The 25,655-nt window shown below is 49.5% G+C and overlaps 1 protein-coding gene across 3 annotated transcripts in view; it reads left to right on the top strand.

Annotated features, from left to right (window-relative positions):
• Positions 1-25,449, top strand: part of Sfxn5 (sideroflexin 5) — a 113,175-nt gene extending 87,726 nt beyond the window's left edge. For 2 of the 3 annotated variants that reach the window (XM_042699817.1, XM_042699816.1), the window contains 2 exons: positions 1,166-1,251; positions 22,491-25,449. In XM_042699817.1, coding sequence (XP_042555751.1) covers positions 1,166-1,251; positions 22,491-22,568 — 164 coding nt within the window. In that variant the 3' untranslated portion in view covers positions 22,569-25,449. Of the gene's footprint in view, positions 1-1,165; positions 1,252-7,583; positions 7,702-22,490 lie in introns of all 3 variants that reach the window. The other variant, XM_042699815.1, reaches the window with a different exon arrangement.
• Positions 25,450-25,655: the final 206 nt, after the last annotated feature.

Here is a 25,655-nt window from a genome sequence, read left to right as displayed (position 1 = left end):
GGATTGGTGAGCTCTGAGCCATTTCTGGGGCCTCCACTGAGGATGGGAGCCATAGGGCTAAAGGGACTCCCCACAGTGACTGTCCAAACACAGAACTGCCGCTGAGTTGTGACCATGCTATGACCCTCAGGAATCCCATGGGTTCTCCAAGAGCAAAGGCCTAGTCAGAGCCTACATAGAGACACTTCAGTTGCTTAGCAGAAGCTTTTCTCCAGAGCCAGGAGATGCCAGGACTTCTGAATCTCTAATAAGTACACCCACAACCTCTTCCCTCTCCTCAGTACCCAGCCTTCAGTGGCTCAGCTGGCTCTAGCTGTTTGTTCTGGCTCTTACAATGCCTGCTTTATTTTTTGGTATTATTGTTTTGTTGGTTGGCTGGTTGGTGATACTGGGGTGGAGTGCTTGCAAGCACCCTACCACTTGGGCTATGTCCCCATCCATGCTTTTATTATATTTCAAAATTAGGTCTCCAGCTTTTGCCCAGGCTGATAGGACCAAGAGCCTCCTACCTCTGCTTCCTGAGAAGCTGAGATTATAGGTGTTAACCACACCTGTGTGTGTGTGTGTGTGTGTGTGTGTGTGTGTGTGTGTGTGTGTGTGTGTGTGTGTGTGTACTGGAGCTTGAACTCAAGGTCTGGTACTCTTGCGAGGCTTTTTCACTCATGGCTAGTATTCTATCATTTGAGCCATGCTTCCAGTTCTAGCTTTTTGCTCTTCATCTTTTAGAGATAAAGAGTCAGATTTGTGTGCTTAGTTTGCCTTCAAATGGCAATCCTCAGCTTCCTAAGTGGCTAGGGCTATAGGCATGAGCCCCCACATTGAGCCCTGCTTCTGCTTTGTTTTGAGAGTATCTCAGGTCCTCCATGGACCTCCTGAACACCAGTGCCTTCCTGGGATGCTTCTGTTACCACCTCTCCCTGCACATGGCAGGTGACAGGAATCTGCTCTTTTCAAATGTGTGTGGTAAGAAGATGAAGATGTGGGGTTTTTTTCCTGGTGTCTAGAATATAGTTAGTGAACTGTGCCATGAATAATTCCATGCTGCCAGATGTGCACACACACCTAAGGCTCCAGGGCAGCAGTTCACTGCCAGGTGGCTGGCCCTCACCCCCACCCCAACCCCTCTCACCACAGCCTGTCTCCTCTCCCCCCTCCCCCCCCGCAGGCCCTGCTGGAGACGGCACTGACGCGAGTGGTCCTGCCCATGCCCATCCTGGTGCTTCCCCCGATCGTCATGTCCATGCTGGAGAAGTGAGTTGGGCAGCAGGATGGAGGAGCTGTTGGGGAGGAGAGTGAGGAAGAGGAACCAGTGGGCCCAGAGCAAAGGAAGGGAGCTGCTGGCAGCTTGCTCGTTTTTGTTTCAAGGATGGAAAATATCCTGCTCCATTTTCAGACTTCCAGACAGTGAGGCTGCAATGGTTCCTTGAGAATTCATGGACTTATGCTATGCAGATCCCATGTGACTATCCACAGACTATCCCAGAGACAGTCTGTGAACAAGGCTGGCCCAGTTCTGAGGGGTTGGCAGTTTGAGGGAGTATCTGTGTGCCTGAGAGAGAGAAAGAGAAAGAGAGGGAGGGAGAGAGAGAGAGAGAAAGACAATGAGAGAGAGAAAGAGCGAGAGAATGTCCATACTCTACAAACAATGCGGGACCACTAAGCGACAGAGGCTGGGGATTATAAGAAGACTAGATTTGGGGTTAGCACTACCCCTTGAAAGCATCTACCATGAAGTAACTTAGCACCTTGATGAGACTTAGTTTCTTCTTACAAAACAGGAGAGATGTTCTCAGAGAGATGTTCTAAGGATGCATATTTGTCATGACCATAAAGAATAAGTGAACATAGCTGGGTGTCTGTGGCTCACACCTGTAATCCTAGTTACTTAGGAGGCTGAGATCAGAAGATTGTGGTTTGAAGCCAGCCCAGGTAGGAAAGTCTGTAAGACTTTTATCTCTAATTAAACACCCCAAAACCAGAAGTGGAGCTGTGGCTCTAGTGGTAGAGCACTAGACTTGAACACAAAATCTCAAAGACAGCACCCAAGCCCAGGGTTCAAGCCTAAGGAACAGTGTGTGTGTGTGTGTGTGTGTGTGTGTGTGTGTGTGTGTGTGTTCAGTAATAGTTGAACAAATGAATGAACAAATGAATGAACAAATGAATGAATGAGTGCTCTCATTTAATCCTCCTAACAGTGTGAAAAGGTATGATGACATCCCCATTTTACAGATTTGGGAAAGAAAGCAAAGAGATGTGTGTCTTCTAATTATAGTCACACACTAGAGAATGGTAGAACTAGGATGGTCAAGGATGGTAGGCTAGCCTGGGCTCTTTCTATCACATTGGCTGCTCTCAGGTCTTAAGACCGTGTTACATCATCAGCATGAATTTAGGTCCTGCCCTCCATTGGGTCTGACATCAGAAAGACAAGTATACCTTGTCAGCCACAGGTGAGACCAGGTAGAGTGTGATGAGGGCCAGTGGGGGCTTTGCGAGGAGGCAGCACTATGGGCCCAGCAGCAAGGTTCTAGTCTCTGGAGAAGAGCCACACTGAGCCTGAGTGTAGGATAGGACTTTGAAGAAGAGTGGTCTTTCTGGGCAGGGTTTCTAGCTTGGAAGGGTCCAATCTGGCAGAAGCAAAGCATACTGGTACTAAATGAGGGGCCCTGTGTGCCCAGCTGAGAGGAACCCTCTCTTTTGTAGAAGAGGATGGAGCCTCTAGGTATTCCTGAGCAGGGGCATGTTAAGCACTGGAATTTAGGAAAATCTGGGACTGGATATGTAGCTCAGTGGCAAAGCACTTGCCTAACATGTTAAAGGCCCTGGGTTAGATCTTCAGAACTTCAAAATCATGATCATCATCATCTCATCATGTGGTATGGAAGTTTGCAAGTTTGCTGTGGCCCTTGTGTATATAGCCCCCTCATAAACTGAGATTGTCCCCAAATATCAATAACTGAAAGTACTGGCAGAGACAAGGAGTAAATGAGGAAGACAAGACTTCTGTCTTCAGTTCTGCTGAATCCTGGACTTTGAAAATGTGAAATAGGTCTGTCATGCACTGGTAACCTAGCACTTGTACCAGTGTGGTAAGACAGAGCATTCACAGGACAGGTGAAACATCCTTATTCTCAAATAGGCACTGAAGGGCATTAGAAGCCTAGGATTTGTAGCAAGCTGATCTCCTGGGGCTCAGGAAAGCTGCTTAGGGAGATAGAGTCCCACCTGCCCATGGCTGGTATCACACTGCTGTGAAGGACGGAACATGGAAGCACTTGGCTGGCTGGGCTATAGCGTTGTAGGACATCCTTTGTTCATCTGGGCTATAGCCCTGTCCTATCTCACAGTATTGCATTCCCAGCCCAGTATACAGGTCTTAGGGTACCCTGAGACCTAGAACTAGAACCAGGAGGAGGTAGGAAGTTGGTTCAGCTATCATCCACAGACCTGTCCATCAGCAAGAATTTGCAGAGTGGGAGGAGGGAGAGAGGACATGGTTTGTATTATTGCCTTCTCAGTCTGTATCTGAGCTGAATTTTCAGAAAGTGGAATGATGGTTAGTGTCTCTTGTTTCTTTGAGGACTTAAACTTTGATTTGGAAGCCTTAGGAGATGGTACTATGATTATTCTAGTTCTGAACCTTTCCAGCCTGTGTCTGGGGTGACACATTGTCTGGATCTGTTTGGGCTCCAAAGAAGGCCTCTGAAGGGTAGTGAAAGGTTAGCTATTTGAGGCTCCTGGCAGTTTTGAAAGTGCTTGGTCCTTTCCTGGAGCTCCTGAGAGGTTCTCTGGGGAAAAAGAAAGAGTCTAGGCCCAGAGTTCCCCAAAGAATATCAAAAGGAGATCTAGTTCATGTCTCAAAGACTTCCAGGGCTCACATATAGTGGGAACCACAAGAGTGAGTGGAAGGAAAGGTGGGGTGAGCTGAGATTTCTAGTAGCAAATGAAATCTAGACTCTTGTTCAACCACTTTCTGTCAGTGTGCTGTAGTCATGGAACTTTCCCCAGCCTCAGTTTCCCTGAAAACTATGGATACTTGTCCTCATCATCTTGCTTTTTGAGGCTTGTCCTTTTGCATTCTTTGTAGGGCCTTCCCAAGTACCACATTTTCTTCTAGTGGGAGGGGACGTCCCCCTTTACCCCCACCCCCACCCTGTGCCCGGGTTGGGTGAGGGGGTCTGGACAGGCTGGGAGAAAAGACAAAAGAACACTTACAAAGCAGCCTACTTGCAAATTAATGGAGTGCAAAGGAAAACTGCGCTCCAAGTGCTGAAGGAATGCACTGCACTGCGAGACCAGCTGTTGTGTGGTGGCTGGGGGAGGGGGAGTGCTGGGATTCAACTTGCTTGCCTCTGGCCTCAGTTTATCCTCTCCGGGAGCACTCAGAGCCAAGGAGCCTAGGCCTTCTGCTCGGATAAGATGGAAGTGAAACTTAGCAAAGGTTTTCACTCCAGAGACATCCTCTGCCCCCACCACCCCTGCAGGTATAGGGTTCACACCCCAGGCCCTCCCCACAGCATCTACTAGCTGGGTTCAGACCCAGGGTTGGATGCTTCCTGTATGTAACCACCACCCAATACAGAGGCAGGTGCATATGCCAGATCCAGAGGGCCACCGTTTACTCCCCTACACCTGTAGCCCTGAGACAGGAAAAACACAACAGACTGGATCTAAGCAATGTGAGGGTCCAGGCAGCACCCACAGTGGGTCCCTGAATCCGCTCCCCCAGCTTCCTTCACTCCCTGGGATCCGGGTCTTTCCTTTCTCCAGGCATTCGCACATCTCTCCATCTGCATATTTTAACTCCCCCAGCTGCCTTTCCAATCCCTTCCTGCCATTTCTCTCTCCTCCTCCCCTCCCCCATCCTGCTGTGTTAGCTCCGTGCTCTGGGCTAAGGACTCAATTTTGCCTGCAGCCTGGGACCTCCATCCTGAGTTGGGAGCTTAGGCTGGGAGGGGTGGGTGGATGGGAGGGGGGAGAAGGGGAGCTTCCTGAACCCTCACTTGCCCAGAAGGAGACTTCAGACAGACATCCTCTTGAGAGGAGTCAAGGTCACAACCCACTTGAAAGGAGTTCTGTCTGGTGTCCCCTTGGCCCTCAGTAAGAACCAAGGACTGAGCCCAGGTCCTGTCCCCACCTGCCTGGAAGAGTTTCATTCATTTTTCCCTTACCCTGTCCTGTCTTCAGTGACCCTCCAAGTTGTGCCTCCAGGAGCTTCCTGTTTCCTGCCACTGCCACTGGAACAGGAAGGTAGCCTTACTTTAGCTAGGGAGTCAACTGTGTGCCCCACCTTCCAGGTTTGGCTTAGAAGTTGATCTCAGCTGGAAGCCCATTTAGGGCCAGTATCAGCCTCTCCCAGTCTCTCCATACCTCCTGTGGAAGTCCAGGAGGTATGGGCTAGCATGGATCAGAAGGAGAGATTGAGTCTGAGCTTGCTGTAGGTTTCTTTGCCCTGTGCTTCATCTTTGGAAACTGCCTCTTCTCTAGTAGCTCCACTTTGGCTTCAGCTCTGGCTGTTGGACAGCTGGCCACAGGGATCTTACCTCCTCATTCATAAAGTAGGCAATAACCACAACTATAATGGTAACATAATTACTGAACACTTACTTGGGGCCTAGTGGGACTGACCCTTTTGTTTTCACAGGAGTGATGTGTAATTCTTTATTAATACCTGAGCGGGAGCATCCTGGCATGGGGTTCCTCAGAAGTAATCAAGGAATCATCAATTTAAGACTCATGATAAGGGTCTAAAACCTAGGATCTTATGGCTCAAGGGCCTCTAAGGAGTTTGTATTTTTAACCAGCCACGAGATCATTCTGGTGCACATGGAAGTGAGAACTACTGCTCCCATGTTGGGGCTCTTGGGATAAGTGTTCTAAAAGATAAGGGTGATACAGGAGTTTTGCCTGACCACACACCCACACACTGAGGCCTTGTTCCTTAAGGTAGTAGTTACTATAACAAATGCTTGAGATCATCAATTTATAAAGAGAAAAGATTTATTTGGTTCATAGGTTCAGAACATTCTACCCATGATCTAATGGCCCTGTTGCTTTAGGCCTGTGGAAGGCAACTCAAACCCAACCTCCTGATGGACAGAAAGTGAAGAGAAAGGGGTGGTGTCTCATTCTTTCAGTGACCTGAAGATTTCCTATTAGGCCCTCCTTTTTCCTTCCTTCCTTCCTTCCTTCCTTCCTTCCTTCCTTCCTTCCTTCCTTCCTTCCTTCCTTCTTTTCTTCCTTCCTTCTTTTTCTGTTGGTTGTGGGGCTTGAACTCATGGCCTAGGCTGTCCCTGAGCCTTTTCATGCTCAAGGTTAGCGCTTTATCACTTGAGCCACAGTTCCACTTCTGGATTTTTTAGTGGTTAATTGGAGATAAGAGTTTCACAGGGATTTTTCTGCCTAGGCTGGCTTCAAACCGCAATCCTCAGATCTCAGCCTCTTGAGTAGCTAGGATTACAGGAGTGAGCCACTGCTGCCTAGCCAGGCATCAGCTTCAATAGCACCATGCTGAAAACTAAACCTTTAACACACAGGGCCTTTGATGGATATTTAAGATCCAGAGATCTCTCAACTATGGTCAGGGCCAGGCCTACTTAAGTGGGGAAGGGACAGAGCCCCAACATGTCCCTTTTATACCAGGAGCTGGTCACATGTATGTTGATGTAACTGTTAAGGTCAGACCTAGTGTCCATCTAATATCCTCTGGCACATAGTCCATATTCCTGGTACCCCTGGGCCTCCCAAGTGGCATGCCAAATAGCTCCTAGAGGTATTGTACAGGTATGCTGGCTAGCCAGTGTGGCCTCTATTCTGTCTGAGGAATCTATTCCGTCCTGGAGATTAAGGACTTAAGGATCCTTGAAAGGGAGGAATCCCAACTCCAAAGACTGCTGTTATAAAGAGTGGGTACCAGCTGTGATATACTAAGGATGAAGCTGGCAAAGGGTCTTGAAGGTGAAAGCCAAGAGCTTTCTGTCTCTGGCAGAGTTGGCCTTGGCCTTGGCCAGATCACTGTCCTTCGCCAGGGCTCTTGAGTGGAAGCTGATAAGATGTTCAGTGGAAGGCCTTCTGCTCCCACTCGTAAGACAGGATCATCTCTTTTGGGGTTATGTGTGTGTGTGCCTGTGTGTGTAGGTATATGTGTGCTTTGTTCCCAACTCTACTCCCATGGACCCCCACCAACTCTGATTCGTTTGCTATTTAATTATGAAGTACCATTGAAGGTGATCAATGTGTGTGTGTGTCTAGAAGCAGGGCTGACAGACTTTCTCTTGTCTTCTTGGTGTGTAACCCTGATAGAGCCTGAATGAACACTGTGTGGGTCTCCTACAAGTGTCCATTTATGACTTGAGTAGTTGAAGGTACAGCAGTGTCTTTCATGTCCAGGCCTAGGGAAAGCAGTGATGATTGCAGAAGGACCCAAAGATGGAATTCCACTACATCTATTTAGCTGCATGCAGGCACTGGCTACGCAGCCATGCTTCCCTGGTCCTGAGGTGGAGTGGGACCCAGCATGGTGGCTAGCACCAGCTCACTCCTTCTTTGGGCCTCATAGGGCTCCTTCTTCTTCTCCTCAACAGGACAGCTCTCCTACAGGCGCGTCCAAGGCTGCTCCTGCCTGTGCAAAGCCTCGTGTGCCTGGCAGCCTTTGGCCTGGCCCTGCCGCTGGCCATCAGCCTCTTTCCACAGATGTCAGAGGTCAGTGGGAACTTCTTGGTAGTAAGGAGGGCGGGCAGATACCACAGTTGGGTCATTTGTTAACAAAGATTTATTCAGTGCTGAACCTTATCACTGTGCGAAGCACTATAGTTAGAAATGAGACTGGCCCAGGCTCTGACCCCTGAGTTGAAGGTTTAGGAATAAACACAATGATGAAACAGGGGATAGAACATGAAGTTCAAGGTTGGCACCTGTGACTCACACCTGTAATTCTAGCTACTCAGGAGGTTGAGATCTGAGGATCACAGTTTGAAGCCGGCTGTGGCAGGAAAGTTCATGAGTTGCTTATCTCCAGTTTACCACCAGAAAGCTAGAAGTAGAGGTATGGCTCAAGTGGTAGAGTCCTAGTCTGAAGCAAAAAAGCTAAAGGAAGCCAGGCAGTGGTTGCTCACGCCTGTAATCCTAGCAACTCAGCAGGCTGAGATCTGAGGATCATGGTTTGAAGCCAGCCTAAGCAGGAAAGTGTGTGAGATCCTCATCTCCAATTAACCACCCCAGAAAACCAAAAGTGATGCTGTGGCTCAAAGTGGTAGAGTACTAGCCTTGAGTGAAAAAGCTTGGGGACAGTGTCCAGGCCCTGAGTTCAAGACCCCTGACTGACATTACACACACACACACACACACACACACACACACACACACACACACACACACACACAAAGATTTTTTTTGTTGTTGTTAAAAAGCTAAGGGACAGTGCCCAAGCCCTGAGTTCAAGCCCTAGACTGGCAAAAGGAAGGAAGCAAAAAAGGAAGGAGGGAAAGAGAGAGAGAAAGGGCGGGAGAAAGAGAGAGAAAGGAAGAAAACAAAGGAAGGAAGGAAGAGAAAATGAAGTTCAAGGGGTTAGGATGTGGTTCCAGATGGATACAGGAGAAAATAGCACACCAGAACCTGGAAGAAAAGGGAATGTGCCTGAGCCTGGAAGCTGGGCACATGGGCTAGGGACCAGTTGGTGTGAAGGTCCTGAGGTAAGGCAACATATGGCATGTCTCAAGAGCTGATTGAAGTCTTCATTGAGCATGGCGTGGAACAAGATGAACTAGACCGGGTAAGGTGTACTAGGCTCAGGAGTGCAACTTGGAAGCTAAAGCAGAAAAAGGTAAATCTCATCCTAAAGACTATCCCAAGCAGAAGCACAGATTCCTGATTTTGAACAGGCCCTGTGGCTGCATCGTGAGGTTGGGTTGCAATTCTGGAGGAGAAGGGAACCATCAGGAGGCGGTGGCGGGTGTCCAAGCGAGCGATGATGGCGGCTTGGACCAGGCTGTTGGCAGTGGTCATGGAGAAGTGGGGCTTTTCAGGGAGAGTTGGGCGGCCGTTTCATGAGGATTTCATGAAGGACTGCATGTGGTGGGAGGAAAAGACAGCCAGCAGCATGTATGCTTCGCTTTCTGGTTTTGAAAGCAGAAGACAGATGTAGGTACTGCCTAACAAGATGGAGCCACATGGAGGTGGCAGGTTGAGGGAGGACAGCTCATGGGTACAAAGAGTCTCTGGAATTGCAAATGGAGATGTCCTGTGGGAAGCTGGTTCTGGGTTTGGAATCTGGAAAAGGGGCCTGGACTGTGGGGACAGGAGTAGAGAGTACCAGGCTTAAAAAAAAAAAAAACAAAATCCTGATAAGGGAAGCACTATGCAGAATGGTATTAGGGTGGGTGGGCTGTCCAGACTCAGTGAGGTTGGAGAGTGTCCACTGTCCTTCAGGCAAGGAAGGCCTACTGTCTCTGGGGAACCCAGGTGAAAGGAAAAAGCTTTCCATGGAGAGGAAAAGTGAGGAAGAGGCCCATATTGGTTCCAGCTGCAGGAATCTAGAGAGCTTTGTATCAATTCCTTTTTCCTTTTTGACATGTCCAGGACTGGGGGGAGCTTGTATAAATGCAAAAGGGAAGTACCAGGTGGAAAACTGAGGACATGAGAGGGCAGGGAAAGCAAGGTCTGTGAAGAGAGGAAGGGCCCAGGGTATAGAAAGGACCAGCCTTAGCAAGGAAGAGCCCCCTGCCCACAGAGGCAGGCAGGAGAGGGGTTGGTAGCAGGTATAGTTGGGGGAGGAGCGGTGCAAATGAATGTAAAGACGAAGGAGAAGGGCAGGTCCAAGGAGGCAAAGAACCAGCATGGTGTTTGGGGTGTTCATGGGAATCTAGGGCTGTAGACAGAGAGGGGCACTTCTGAATGTGTGATTTCAGGACTGGTTCTGCCTCAGGAAGGCACCAAAAGAGATGATGGCATCAATCTCAATCAAAGTTGAGAAGGTCTCAATAAGAAGCTGGACTAGAGAATGAGGATTAGAGGCCGAGGGCTGGAGAGCAAGAGATGGAGTCCCAGATCTGAAGGTTCTTGGTGAGAGTCACTTCCCTCCACCAAACCCAGGAGTTCTGGGAGAAAACTTTGGGGGAGGAGGTGAGGTTCCTGTCTTAGAGTTGCTGTCCTGGCACATGGTGGCTCTTGAGGGAGGTACAGGGAGATGGAGCTTCCCTGGTGTGTGACATGAGCCCAGCACGTTTAGGTTCTTAGTGATCAGCTTTGTCATGGGGACAAGGGACCTTTTCCCACCTCCAGGAAAGCTGAGAACTTCAAAACCCAGTCTGCAGGTTGCCTAGAAATTCTGAAGACAAGACAGAGGGTATTCATGAAGATAGTCCTCTGTGGTGCCTGGCATCCAAATCTCCAAAGTTCTGAGCCTGGCATTCCTGGAAGTCACATAGCTCTGCCTGCCTGCATGGGGTGGGACCCAGGGCAAAGAAATCATCCCACACCACCAAACCAGGGACTGTCACAGCTGGAAAGACTACAGGGTCATCCAGTTCACCACTGTCCTGACTCTACTGGGAAATGAAGGCCCACAACAGGCATGGGACCAGTCCAAGATCAGAGAAACCAAGTTGCTGACATGATACAAACCCCTGGAGACCACACTCCCAGTGAAGAGAGGCGGTCCAAAGTCAACCTCACTAAGGCTTCACATTCAAGCTGAGGTTCCTGTTCCCTATGCCTATTCAAATAAGTGGTGCATTAATTCTTCTGAGTGTCTAACCAAAGTCCTCTTATGACAAGCCAATCTTCTTCCTTCAGATTGGGAAGAATATGGTCATTGCGTAATAGGTCTTCATCCTGTGGGAAGGGAAGTTAGGAATATAATTTTTAGAGCTCCCCATTCAGTTGCATTGACCCCTGCAGGATGCAGGCTGACTTGGGTATTATGGGGTGTTTTGAGGCGTGTCTGTGACCCATGGCACCTAGGCTATCAGCCAATTGATTAAGAAAACCTCATTCCCCTATTCATCCTCCCAATTAATTCTAATGAGGTGCTTCTGCTGTATAGGGATCACATCTCACATCCCAGAAGCCAGTGGGATTTGCCACAATAAGTCTGGACTTGCTTGGGCTGACCCAACTTTGCCAAAAGCCACCAAGGCTGTCAACAGAAGTAATCACTGAAACACTAATTAATTAATTAGGAGACTTGGAGATCAAGTTTAGGAACTGGTTCCTAGATTAGCTGGCCTGTAGTGATTGGTTTGATATTCAATTCACTAACCCCAGAAGTCAAGGGAAGAACTTTAATCCCCCTTTCAATTCCCGGAAGAGAGTTTTGTCTGCTCTTTTCAAATTAGTATTTCTGCCTACTAAAATAGCCCCAAGGGTCAAATTGCAAACAGTAATACTGACCATCAACTAGCCAATAATAATTTGCTGATCATCTATTAGACCATTCAGCATGCTGGGAACTCAGCCTGCCTTGTATATTAAATCCTATTGCCATTCAACTCCACTGTATTATTGAATATCAAGGGATGTGACCTAGATGGTTAGAACTACGTATGCATGGCTCTGGAGAGATTTAGCTGGAAACATGCAACCTCCAGAGCATGGGAGGAATTGAAACCAAGAGGAAATGACATCACTGTGGAAGAAATGCCATCAAGAAAGGACAGGAGCAGCCTGAAGCAGAGGGAAGATGCAGATGGAGTTGATGGAAGCAAGCTGATAGGACATTTCAGAGGGGATGGACCTTCAGCAGAAGGAACCGATGAGATTTGGTAACTAGAGGACATAGATATGCTGTCTAGGAAGTAAAATGGAGGTCAGCTTTCTTTCTTTGTTCCGAAAAGTGAGCTCAGGGACAGTGAGGGAATAGCAAAATTCATCCCTGGGTGTTTGGTGGGAGGGGATCAGGAGCTTGAGAGAAGGTATTAATAGGAATAAAGTGACCATTGCCCAAGGTGGGAGAGCAGGGCTTTCGTGGCGAGAATAGAGCTATGCTGAGAAGCTAAGGGGTTCAGAATATGGTATCTTAGGCACAAATATTTCTTGTTTACAAATATGGAAACTGAGGCACTTTAAGGGTAAGCATCTTGTCTAAGATACACAGTGGTAATGATGGTGATGGCTCTGGACGAGGCAGGTATTTACAACTCTTTCCAACCAGCTACATCACTGTAATCAGAAGAGGCCCAAGTTGTATACTATAAACAGCTCATAGATAATTTATCAGTAGGAACACTTACCCTTTATGGGGAATTTGTGTACATTTTCAAAGAGACTTATGAAAGATAAGTCTTTGTTTTCTAACTCAGACTTGATCAATTTGTGGGAGGCAGGAGGGCTACTATGTGGAACAGGGAGCCTTCTAGAACTTGGGTGTGAGAACTAAGGGACATGGCCTGATTTCCTGCTGGGCCTCAGTCCCATGGCCTGTGTAGAGCAGGGTTTCTCACTGTGACCTGGAGATTAAGGACAATTGCCAAGGCCCTCTTGGCCAGGCCTGTCCCTTAGGCATGCATGGGCCCATCAGCACCAAGAATCTGTTCCCAGTCCAAGTCCCCATACCCATGGAGTTGCTTTCCCTTCTTGCAACTGGAATAGTCATACAGTGGGTCCTGGTTACAGGGAGGCTCCATCCTTGTAGCGTAAACATGAAGTCAATAAGTATCAGGTGAGGGTGAGGCTATGATGAGAGTTCAGCCGAGGACTGTGCTGGTGCTTGTCTCAAGGCCACTTTAGGTCAGGTAGGTTGTAGAACCTCCCTATATCCTGATGAGGCCCGGTTTATGGTGGTTTTTCTGGCCCTGCCCTCTCTGGAGATTGGGGTATGAGTTCCAGGCAAGTATGATCACCTCTGTCCCTCTTCCATTTACACTGGGGCCTTGGATCCCTCTTGGGAGATGTCCACTCTCCAGGCTCCTCAACTTGGTTGCCACCAGAGGCTGGACTGGGTGGTGATTGTCCCTCTAACTCGTACAGCCAGTGTTCCCTACCTGGGAGTGCTTCCAACCTCCGTTGATGAACCTCATGTCTCCAGGGAGCAAGAAGCAGTACCTTGGCCAAGGCCCATTCCTCTCACCCCTGCCTCTGTTTCTTCCTCTGTCTTTCTTTGTGCCTCTTTTCTTTCCTCCTTGATTCCTCTGGGGCTTTCCCTCCACCCCAGTCCCCTTCGTTTCCCCATGGCTGCTCCCCTGGGAGCTCAGGGGCTGGGGAATAGGGCTGCACATACAAGCCGGAGCCATTGTTCGACAATCTGTTTTTGTCCTCATCTTGTTGGCAGGCGGCAGGAGAGGAGCAAAAGGTTAATGAGGCACTGTGAACGGGCGGCGGCGGGCGGGCGAGCCAGCGTGGTGACAGGGAACTAATTAGGAGCAGTTTAACAGGAGGAAAAAGTGAAATCTCCTCTTCACCAACTGTCAATAATTAGCTGATTTGGTGAGGTTGAAATGTGTCCACAGAAGAAGGTGGGGCTTGTCTGGGGATGAGTGATGCCTAGGAAGTAGGGGGCAACCAGGGGCTTGCCTTGTCCCTAGGTGGTGGAGGAGATCAAGGGTCAGTCAGCCCATGGCCCCCAGACTTGGCCTCCACCCTTCTGGCTGGCATTCCACAGCCTCAGTCCTCAGTCCATGGATTGAGTCATGACCTCAAAGGCCTCAATCTCCCCAGTTATAAGATGGGGCATTGGAGCTAAGGTTCTTCCTGGCTCTGCTCAGTGGGATTCTAGAAGTGAAAACACAAGACCACCCTGGTACTAAATCCTCTGGTGTCTGCCTCTCCTGTGGCATGGGTGTGCCATTGGAGCACTACGAGCAGTGCTCCAAAAAGGGTGAATGTCTTTCCATCTGTTCACAGAGACCATAACAGGCTTGGGCCATGTGAACTGCTCAGCAGAGCTAGAATCCCTGAGTAGGTTCTCCTCCCTGCCCTAGCCAGCTGTTGCTGGGGCCTCCAGGAGGCAAGGAGTCAGGTTCACAAGCCAGGAGAGTTTCCTGTTTGGCCTGTTTGCTCTGCTCTGTTGTCTTGCCCTTTGTTGGCCCCTGGCCTTTGACCTTCTCAACACCTCAGCAGAGGCACCCCTCCCCTTCTCTGCCCTTCTAGTTTCTGCTGAACACTTTAACTGGAAGAAAAGGCCCAAGAGCCCCTGAGCTTCCTGCTCTGAGCCCCCTCAGCCTTGCCATCCCCAGGCCGCTCCTGATCAGCCTAGCCCTTCCCCAGCTCAGCTTCCATGCCAGGAGGCAAGCTGGGAGGAAGACTAAGGCCCTGTCAGGTTCTCAGCACCAACCATGTGCCATGCTTTGCCCTGGGCCTTCAAGGTAGCTCCTAGTGGCTGTGCAGGCCAATGCTGTAGAACAGCCGCCCCTTCTCATTTTCCTATCCCTTATTTTTTCCTGCCGCACCTCCCCCCCTTCAGTATTCAGAGTTAAGAAACAAAGAGAATGCCCTCTCTGCTTAAGGAAAGAATTCAAGTACCCCCATGGGTATCAAAACCTCCACTCTCCACCTTTCCACCAGCCCTGAGAAAGATGTTGGTTTTGATGAACCAGCTTGGCTAGGCAGCTGTGACCCACAGAGTCCTACCTAGTTATCTCTCTCTGAGAATGCATTTGAATCCCCAACTAAGAACAGGAAGAGCTGGAAATCAACTCTGGTTCAAGCTGTTCTACAAATGTCCCTCCCATGGGGAAGTTCTTCCTGATGTGCCAGAATTTGTCCCATATCTCTGGTCCTGTCTCTTGTCTTGCTCAGGACAACAGCCCTCCCTTCTTCTCTCCACAAGCACATACAGGGCATCCGTAAGTCTGAGAATTGCTGCTTTCCATCAATGCCTTGTATAGAATGGGTTTCTTAAAGAACGGGGCTCATCTAGGTCTTGCTTCTCCTTCTCTCCCGGGGTTGATACAAGGCCAGAAACAAGATGGGGGATCAAGGGAGAGGTTGAATCTCTTCTGAGTCTGCAGTGGCTTTCACCATCCCCAGAGCAGGGGCCCCCTCCCCTCCACACTCAAATCCATCTCCTACTTTGCTTGGAGATGTTTGTTTGGGGTTTTTCTCATTTACTGGCTTAATCAGTCCCTACTGAACTCTGAAGCAGGCTATTTTTGCCGTCAGAAATCTGCTGCATTCCCCGCCCGCTGCTTTCTTGGAGTTTGCTCACAGGACCCCCCAGGAGAGACGAATAGGGATGGCAGAGCTGCAGCTTGGAGCCCAGGAACGCCCACGCCACCTGTCATGTTGCCTGTTCCCCACACCCCCATCCCAAACCCGAGCGTGCACACAGGCCCACACATGTGTACACGTGCCAGTGTGCACACAATGGGCATGACACAATGGCAGGCCTTAGGAAGGCCATCTTTCAGCCTGCCCTTACCAGCTCTCCCTTCTAGGATCTTCTAGAATACCTCATTGAATTCAGGACAGGGAGGAGGCTTGGTGTACAAAGCTTCCCCTGCAGTGAACAGTTAAGTGTTTTGAGCATACCTGGTCCACAGCAAGAACTCTATTCCCATTTGGCTATTCCCATTTGCTGAGTGAGCAGGCCATGGTGAGCAGGCTGCAGCCTCAGCACTGTGATGATCACAAGCCTTGCCTTCTCTATGGAGTATTGCATGGGTTTCTGGGCCTCGAAAGGGCTCTCCAAATCATTTCTAAGTATTATCTTCATCCTAGCCCTAACAGGTGGAAATTTTTCCCATTGTACACATGGGGAAACTGAGGCTGAAAGACTGATTCTAAGGTTGGACCACTAGAGGGCACCCAGGGGCAGTTTAAACTCTAAAATGGGGAGGGGTCTCTGAGCATGTGCTAGGTCCACAAAACACAAGGCAGATAGAAAAGTATAAGGCAGGAGTCCTGAGCTTGGGACTCTTCAGTCCAACTTGATTCTGCACTTATTGGGACTCATGTGTACAGATACAAGGATGCTGAGTGGTTTTGAGTAGCTCCCGGCGGGGTTGGGTGGGGGTGTTGTATTCATCCCTTGCTTCCACTAGGGATTGGATGAAGATGAAAACACTGATGGGTGTATGTGGGGGGAGCAGTTGATACAGTCTGGGAAAATCAGGTGAGACTTCCAGAAGACAGCCTTAGAGAAATAGCATATAGCCTAGATTGCAGGAAATACAAAGCACCTATCAGATAAGGAACCTGGAGAAAGACTCAGAAGGTCTTGAGTGTACAGCCAAGAAGTCTGATTTGTTGTTGTTGTTGCTTGTTTTTTGCTTTTTGAGACAGGGGTTCACTATGTAGCCAGCTGCTGGCCTTGAAGTCACAATCTTGACTCTGCCTCTGGCATTTAAGCATATGATACCACTCCTAGCTGCAAGTCTGATCTTCATTGAGAAAGCAGTGGGAGACTACAACTCCTGACCCAAGAGTCCAAGGGTTCCGTGGTCCAGCCTCAGCCTTAGCTATTCTTAAGCCCCAGCCAAATATCCTAACTCTTCAAGGATGCTCAGAACAGAGTATCCCCAAAGATGGGCCTGGATGGGGCATGATCTGAGAGGCCTGCTGAGACCTGATGAGAAAGGGATGATGTGGCTGCCCTTTAGACAAGCCAGGCCCATGCCACAGTCAGCCAGGTGCTCATATGGGCTTTGGGCCCCTGTGTAGTACTCTACCACCTGCCAAACTCCAGAGGCTCAGCCCCTTTGCCAGGCTCAGGAAGTGGCCTCAAGCTATGTTACAGGGTCAGGCTGAATGCCCCACCCCACCCCCAGCCTTTCTCTTTGAAAATGAGGCAGAAAAGCCATAAGTAGAAAGGCAGGAGGATGAGGGCTTTGTAGTAGGTAAAAGCCCCTGAGAATGGGGCACGGCTGGGGGATCCAGTTTCCTGTTTATGTCTCTCTGTACCTTAGCTCCAGGTTCAAATATGTAAACTATCCACTGGCCCTGGCTGCAGGTGTGTATGCTCCCAGGCTGGAAGGCAGAGGTGGCCCCAAATGCATTCCTCACTCTGGCCCCCACTCCTAATGAGCCTGGTGACAGAGGTAAATAACTCAAGTTTAACCCTTCCCCAGCCACAAAAGAAGGTATGGTTCTGTTCTTAGGGTCCTGGAATTAGCTGGATCTTGAGGTGTTTGGAGGAGATACAGGACCTGGATCCTGTGCTCTGCATCTAGAGGTGTCTCCTGGGAGGGCTCACAGGGTCTGAGCTGGGTTGTGGGATGGAGAAGGGACTCAACAGGGTGGCTGGAAGAGCATTTGTAGGCCAACTATGCAGAGCTGTCTGGGGTCAGAGTGCAAGTTCTGCCTGAGTCGGGCAGTGTGCACTGCTTATTTCAGTTCTGGGTCTGGGGAAACCATCAGCCAGTACTGAGCAATACCTTCAACTTCTTCTGTGGTTTCTGCGGCCCAGCTCTCTAAGGCAGGGTCCTCATCCCGAACATCTCCTCCATCAGATCCACTGAGCCAGTGCACCATAGTATTTCTAGCATAGAAGTTGACTCTTGCTTCTTCTTCCGTAATCCCTCCCAGTAGCAGAGGACATTAGAGAAACACCAGCACTTAGCACCTGCCCTTAGTTCTTGTGTCTGGGGACCTGAAGCTGGATAAGGCAGCTGGATGGAAGAGCCCCAGTACCCAACCATACTCACCACACTCACCACTACATGTACAAAGGCCACTGTCACGCACAGCCCAGATATAATTCCCATGGAGGACACTGCCCCCCCCCGCCACACCCCTACAGAGATGATTTCCAAAAGAACACGATTATTACTGAAAACGGGGAAATAGCCGGTCTGATCAGAAGCAGCACAGGAGTCCCTGTCCCAGCTATCCTTAGCTGAGCCCACTGCGGAGGACAGAACACTCAGAAGTCCCTTATACTACCTGAGGATGGCAGCCCACTGGCCATGGTCAGAGTATTAGAGGGATGCTCACAGATGATTGACCCAGGATGGAAGCAGGAGGCAATACCTAGTGTCAGCACTAAGTGCGGGACAGAGAGATCTGGACTCTAGGGGTCATCATAGCCCAGCTGCCAAGAGCAAAGTCCTCATCAGGTCTCTGAAAATTATTTGTCTGGCATCTGTGGCTGCTTGGTATCTGGATATCCCTGTTCCTGCTTCCGCTTCTCATGCTGGTCCCCTAAGGCCTCTGTCATGGGCTTGTTCCCTGCACCACCCCTCAAATGTGCCTGTTCCCCAGGCCCTGGCACCCGCCCCTCCATATGCTCTCCTGGGCAAGCTCCCCTGCTCTGGAGGCTGGCTATGCTCACACATCCGGCCTCCCTCCTGCCCAGAGCTGAGAACCATGGGCCCATCTGCCTCCCAGGCCTCTCCACCTGGAGAACCCAGAGGCACCCCAGACTCAGCGTGGCTGCTACTGAACCCACCCCTCAACCTGTCCCCCTCCTATATTCCTGCCTCTGAGAATGGCACTGCCAGCCACCCCAGCTCTGGAGCTAGAATTAGGAGTCATCCAACACACAGTCATTCTCAACACCTCCCTCTCTCACCCCCACATGGAATTGGTCATCAACTCCCATGGATGTCATGTTCAGAAAGGATCCTCAGCACACTCTACTATTCGCCTCCATGGGTAGCATCAGAAGGCAAGACCTAGCCCTTCTCAGATTCCTACAGCTGCTCCCCTGAGGCTCCCTACCCCCTCACGGACTCCCCAGTCCATCCTCCATACCACTTTCTAAAATTAGTCTGGGTATTGTCCTCTCCTGCCCAGTCCTTCCAATGCTCCCTCCTACCCTCAGATGAAAGGCTCATACCTACATGTAATCCACAAGGTTTTGCCTGTCCCAGATTCACCTCCATTTCCTGCCACATTTTTGATACTTCCCAACATTACCCCATCACCAGACAACCCATATTAGCTAGCTAATGCTTCTTCCTTCACCAGCAAGTTTTGCCTATCCTTTCTCATTCCAATCCTCCATATTGTTTCTGGCCCACCTCCCTTGTTCCTTCATCAGTAAGTTGTAACCCCAGCCCCTCCCCAGTTTCCATGGCACTTTGCTTGTCTCTCTGGAATCCATCTGCTTCCATTGTCTGACTCCTCCCCTAGATGTGGAGCTTCTCAAGGGCAGTGAACTGATCTTGTACCTCTAACTATGTCCAGCCCAGGTACATGGGGTTGGCAGCCATGAGCTGCTCCAGACTTGATGGTAGACTAAAATTAAAATGAAAGGGAGTCTGGAATGGCAATTCCATCCCCTAGCCCCTGCTCAAGAGCACCTCACCATACTGACTGCCTCTCTTCTTCTACCTGCTGCCCTCAGTTCAGTAGGGGCCCAGGGAGCCTGGCATGCCAGGAGGGGGAACTCTAGGTCTCCCTCAACACCCCCCCCTTGCCCCTCCAGTGCCTGCACTTTCTGGGGAGTGGGCACTGTGGGCCTCGGCCCTGGGCCATGGTCCTCCGCCACGCGGTGAGCAGCCTCTCTGATTTTAATGTGGGCCTCAGTGCTTCAGTGAAAGCCGGCATGGGAAGTTGCTAATAATGGCACTAAAATAAAATATGCTACATCTGTTATGGGTAGCAGAACAAAATTAGCTGCTCACACCTCTGACATCCAAGATGTCTTAACTTAAAATACTCCTTGGCTTACTTTACATCATTTACTGATTATATTTAAAAGAAATACAATTTTGCAATTACTGTTCTTTCCAGTGTGATATCTATGCATCATTTTCCTTTTATGTTTATATATTTCTCCTTCATTAGTGCAGTCTGAAGGGTGATTAGGATTCTTCAAACATTTTACAGAGGTTAAACGTTGATTAAGATTTAATTATTACTGTAAATAGCTTGGAATGACATATGGTGCAAAAGCCTGACATATGTGCATTTGAATAAATGAAGTGCTATTTCCCAGGATGCCTCGGTAGCTGTTTAACAGCTTTCCCGAAGGGTTATGTTACACCTCATGGTAAGATTGCTGGGATGTTATATTTTGTTGGTTTTTGCAGCTGAAAGCTAAGAACAGTTTTCCAGTTTTTTAAAAACATTGAATATTTTAAATACCTAAATTGTTTTGCACAAATTTTTGCTAATTTGTCTAACTAGGTTAAACATTTTCAAAAGCATTTAGATTTTTAAGCGTGGGCGCTGTGCATTGTGTCAGTGGCAGCATGGGGACGAGGGGAGCTGGCGGGCTGGAGGGGACTCAGGGTAGAGAGGACTTGGGGTAGAAGGGCACCAGGGGTGGGGAGGAGACAGTGATTTCAGGAGAGGGGTGGGGATAGGGACTGGGGCCTAGGCCTAGCTCTTGTCTTCTGGGCCATCTCAAATAGATAGTGCCTGAGGTTGGAATATTAGAGAATACATGGGGAAGGATCCTCCAGAATCCAGAATCCCTACTAGTCTTCACTATCATCCCTCTTGTCTGGACCCTGACCTGCACAGTTTGGGCTTGACTGAGTTCCCTGATGTCCAGCTTAGTCTGTACCACCTTTTGCCTACTTCCTAGGGATGCTATGTCTTGATATACAGCAAGTCTCTGGACCAAGTCCAACTGAGCTAAATTACAAAGGCCTGATGCTCTCATGACTCTGCCCAGGGTACCTGTCTGGTTGGTACCTCCTCACTGAGAGACCACTTCCCTTCCTAGCCCCCTTTGGTCTGGGAGCTTGTGTATCCCCTCTAGCTCAATCCCTGGAGCTGAAGATCAACATCTAGGCTGCTTTGGTGTCCATAAGGACATTATCCTCATAGTCACTGGTATCTTCTATGTTCTCACATTAAGTCAGCACTTACAAACACTAGCACTGTGCTAGGGCTAAAGGACTCAAGAGTGAATGAAATTCCTACATCTACTGCCTCAGGGATGTGGAGAAGTGGAGGATGAATGAATGGTCAGCCCCAAGGCATCATGATGTTACTTGAATATAAAAAGTATAGTGGTAAATCAGGGCCAGAGAGATGACCAGCCTGGAGGGTAGATGAGGGAAGATGTCTATGGTGAAGCTGTGCAAGCCAAAGAGGGTGGAATGGAATGAGGGCAAGAGTGGGGGTGGGAAGATGCCTCTGGCAGAGGGGACAGCTCAAAAACTTAGGGTGAAAGGGTTAGTGGGCCCAAGGAGCCCAAATACAGTACATGTGTCCTTTGTCTTTGGTATAAGTGAAAGAGTGGCAAAGTGTGGGCAGCAGGTGGGTGGTACCAGAGTTTGGATTTGGTTTCTGAGATCAGTGAGGACCCAGAAACACTTTAGAAGGGTAGAGTGTATGTATTTGAAAGATACCTTTAGAAAATGTAGCCATCAGGCAGTAGGTTGTGGGCCTAAGTCTCAGAGAAGAACTCTGGCTGGAGGCACTTCAGACATTGAAGTCACCCAGGAGCCCCAGCCAGACCAAACCCCAAGGACCCCAAGAAGTACCTGGTGACTGTGAAATGAGGGGTGGCAGTGACCTAGGAAAGAAAGTGGGTTTTTTTTGTTTTGTTTTAGGGTGTTTTTTTTTTTTTTTTGGTAGAGTGGTAGGAAAAGAGGCCAAATTTGCTATGAGTTGAAAGTCAGTGGGAGGTGAGGAGGTGGACAAAACCAGGGTAAACAATTAAAAGAAATGACGCTTCCAGGGAGGAGAGAGTCCAAGCAGTAGTAGAGCCTGTCATGGAGGGGAGGGAGGGAAATTTCCTCCGACTGAGGTTCTTATCTTATGTGGAAACCGAGGGAGGAGGAATTGGAGCCAGGTAGGGCTCTAGCTCCCAAGAAACAAGACAGCAGCTGAGGGGCGCAGGTAGGAGGCATGGAGCCAGGGGTGGACCCAGATGGGCTGTGAGTTTGATGGTGGAAGTAGGGAGGTTCTCCCATGATGCCATCTGAGTTTCCCTAGAAGTAAGAAGGCTAGTGAAGCTCAGGTGGAGAGAGCTAAGTGTAGAGTGGAGCAGATAAGATTAAAGTGGCCTCTAAGGAGAGTGGAAGAAGTTAACCAGGCGGGAGTAGGGAGTGAGGCTGCTATTGCCAACTGTTATGAGGTTCCAGCCAAGGTCAGGGGCATTCTAATAGGTGTCCAGATTCAAGTGGAGGCCTTCAAAGCAGTACTTCCCCCAGTCAGGGTTGGAAGGACCCTCTGGGCTAGGGAGTAATAGGACTAAACTAAGGTCCTTGAAGTCCATGTTGCAGAGAATGATAAGGAGACAGAGGCAGGGAACCTGGTGCCTGGGGTCAGAACAGCAGACTGCGGGCCAACAGGACAAAAAGATGGGGTTTGGATTTAAGGAGTCTGGATGGAGCAGCCCCGAGGGGTGAGTAGGTCCAGAGGTATCCTGAATAGATGGGGAAATGTGGGGACAAAAGTCAGAGGCCAGAGTAGGATATTCACCCCCATAGGTACACTGAGAAGGAAGAGGCTAGACTTGAGCTGGTAGGGATATGTGAGCCTCGGGTGGCCAGCAGTAGAGAAGGAACACATTGCCACTAAGTACATGTGGACCCTGGCTAAGGTACAGGGCATGCAGAGGGCAGAACTATGGACACTTGGTAGTCCTAGCTGTTATCCCAGCCTTTCCTTTTACCCCTTACCACCATTTCTTTGTTTCTATTCTTTCTCCTCAGATCGAAACCTCCCAATTAGAGCCTGAGATTGCCCAGGCCACCAGCAGTCGAACAGTGGTGTACAACAAGGGACTGTGAGTGGTATCCGGCCAGCCTGGGGCCACAGCATCATCCAGGCCAGAGAGTTGGGGGCAGGGAAGAAATTTCATGGGCTGGACTTACAGGGAGGGGCAGGCTGAGCCCACCAGCCCTGGGCCATCCAGGGAGCAATAGTGAGACTAATCACATTTTAACATAGGGGAGAAGAATTCTGACATATTTCCTATACAAAAGAATCAAGTGCATTTCTGGGCCTTATGTGGAGTTGTCAAAACTCCACTCAGCACAATTCTATGTAAGCTGAAAAACTATAGAATGCCCATAGGGTAGCATTAGGATCCTTTTATACTTTGCTTTCTTGTGTGTTTTTTTTTTAATTTGTATTTTTTTTAAAAACAGAATCAAGTCTGAGCCTTGGTTGCAGCTGACCAGAGTGGCAGGTAGACAGGTAGTAGAAAGCAGAGCAGGCCTGGGAACTGGGTTGGTTTGATGGCCAGGATAATAAATTTAGGAAATGAGAGAGGCCAGGCCAGATGACTCCTTGGGCTGCAGTGAAGAAGAGAGAGGAAGTGATCGACACATGGCTGGATGAATGGCCATGACTGTTGTCCTCAGGAATTGGCCCAGGAAGTAGAGAAACACTAGGAGGCCTCTGGAAGATTCCATGAGTAGGCTCTGAATGTGGCCAGCGTCACCTATACTACAGCTACAAAATCAGTCTCTCTGAGTGAAGCCCAGTAACACTAAGGTTGAGGCTACCCCTTGTGGAGCTCACTGATTCCAGGTCCCTAATAGTACCCCAGGCAGGGAGCTGCAAGATGATATTTGGCAAGAACTTATGGGTATGCACTGGCCACTGCAGGAAGTGAAGGCTAGGCATTGGGGCTGGCGGTGGGCTGGAGCTGGATCAACTGCTGCCCAGGGAGACTTCAGCCACCAAAGCTGCCTATGTAGAAAAGGCTCATGCCTTTGAGTGCCACAGCCAGATCCCTAACACCTACCTGAGAGGCATCATCCACCCAGGAACAGCAGACCACAGACTCTGACTAAGCACTCGAGTCCCATCTCTGAGCCTCTGGAAGCAGAAGACTGGATCAAGGAGTTGATCTAGAAGATCGGATCAAGAGTTGCAGCACTTTTCAGCTCACCTTTGCCTGCTCAGCTCAGATGCTACTCATTCCATGCATATCCTCAAAGTAGATGCTGGACTGGAAGAAGGCTGGTGCCAGCCGTTGGCCTCAGAAACTGCAACTTGTCCTTCTGTATGTGACCCTATCATCTGGGAGCACTTGATCTTTGCCAGTCACTTCTTAGTCTTGGAGAAGGAAGATGTGTGGAGGCCTGGGCCTGAGTGTGGCGCCATACCCGCATGCTGCCTTTTGCCTCTGAAAGCTCAGGGGCCCCTTTCTACTGACTCTGTCTCCATCTCTATCTCCTTTGCTTGTCAGTGAGGAAGAGAGAGTTCCCTGGGGAGAGGCCAGGCCTGGTGGGAGTGAGCAGAGTGACTCCTCATCTGAAAAGTCCACCAAGAGGAGAAGCAGTGGCTTTGACATGCCCCTTACCTGACCCTACAAGGATGGAAGCCCGTAGCATGCAGCCCTAGGCCTCCTTCCCCATGTGCCTCCACCTGCAGAGGGATCAGGGCTGGAAGTGAATATGGGAATTCAGGACAAGAGCATGGACACAGGCGACCTGTCAGCGTCGTAGGGCAGATGTAGCTGAGGTGTGGTGGGTCTGACACCTTATGCCCACTCAGAAGCCATGATACCTTTTGTCTCTCAGCCATTCCTTGGTGCCCAGCAGTGCCTCTGCAGGACATTCTCCTGAGGTGCAGTTTTCCTGCTGCTCATCAGCAAGGGGAGAAGATGTAGACCAGCATGGAAGATAGGACAACAGCAGAAAGACTGTAGGGTTGGAGGAACAGGTATTTCTGAGCCAATCCCACCATAATGTGAATGTGCCAATGACTGCTGGGCTGGAGGCCTGGCCTGGAGGCGGGGCATGTCTGGGTCCTCTTTTCAAAAGCTTACCTTGCCCCTACTTGTCATAGGGCCTTGTTCTTTGTGCACTTTATCTTGGGACCAAAACTGTTCCCCCAGCTCCACCCCTACTATTAGCATAGCAGAGACAGGGCCCTTTTAGGTCCCCTTACACATACTTGCACTGGCTGCCCTGGCCCAGCCTTACCCTGTGGCCTGAGCATCTCATCACCCATCTGCTCTGTCTCTGGATGATTTCTATCATGCTTTCAAATTCAGTCCCTGGCTTCTGTGAGGGAACAGTAGTAAAGAATCCATCAGGGTGATGGTAAAAGAGGACCAGTGGACCATGCTGCTAAGCCCTGAACTGGCTTCAGAAAACCCCATAACGGGGAACTTCCTGCCAAGCCCCTTCCCAACTCTTCTGAGGCTATACTAGGAGAGGATTGATTTGTGTTTGGAGAGGAGGCCAAGGCTGGACCTAGAGTCAGGGTGAGGCTGGCCAGGTTGCCAGAATACAGGACACATCTGCAATTGATTGTCCAGCCCTGATATCCTTGTCCAACTCTCTTCTGGTCACTTTAAACATTCCCCCAGGCTCTGGGATGCTCTTCTGTCATTTCTAGAAAGCAATTTGAAAGTGCAAAAGCCAAAAGCCCAAGATATCAAGATTGCCAATAATTCCCTTTTCATTTCCTAATTGTGAGCTCACTTGTTTTCTGTTCAGAGCCTCTGGCCTGGGAGAAGGGTGGGGTCCTTAGGAGGAGAGAGCCAATGGAAGATCCCAGATGATCTTTCAGCCTTGGGTGGGTATGAGTGAGGCTTCAACACATGTGTCTCAGCATACCCCGGACTTTACAGTGTCTTTTTAACCTCAGAAAATTTCTCTGTGATTTATGTAATACTAATGAACTGTGGGCAATAAACATGGATTTAAAGCATCAGAGCATGGCTTTGTGAATTTTGGTGGGGTGGCTAGAGTATGGAAAGAGCAAGCAGAGGGTTGCAGAGAATTCTGTGGGAAGGCTCCTAAGGAAGGTGTGGTTCCAGAATAGCTCAGGACAGAGTGGAGGCCCATAAATAAGGGAAGAGGAAAGGCCAAAGACCATGTGAGGGCAGAAAGCTGGGCAAAGAGGGTGAGTCGAAA

This window comes from Dipodomys spectabilis, unplaced genomic scaffold (assembly GCF_019054845.1).
Source record: "Dipodomys spectabilis isolate Male_0828 unplaced genomic scaffold, ASM1905484v1 ptg000262l, whole genome shotgun sequence".
Taxonomy (NCBI): domain Eukaryota; kingdom Metazoa; phylum Chordata; class Mammalia; order Rodentia; family Heteromyidae; genus Dipodomys; species Dipodomys spectabilis.
This window is presented reverse-complemented; position numbering and strand designations above follow the sequence as displayed.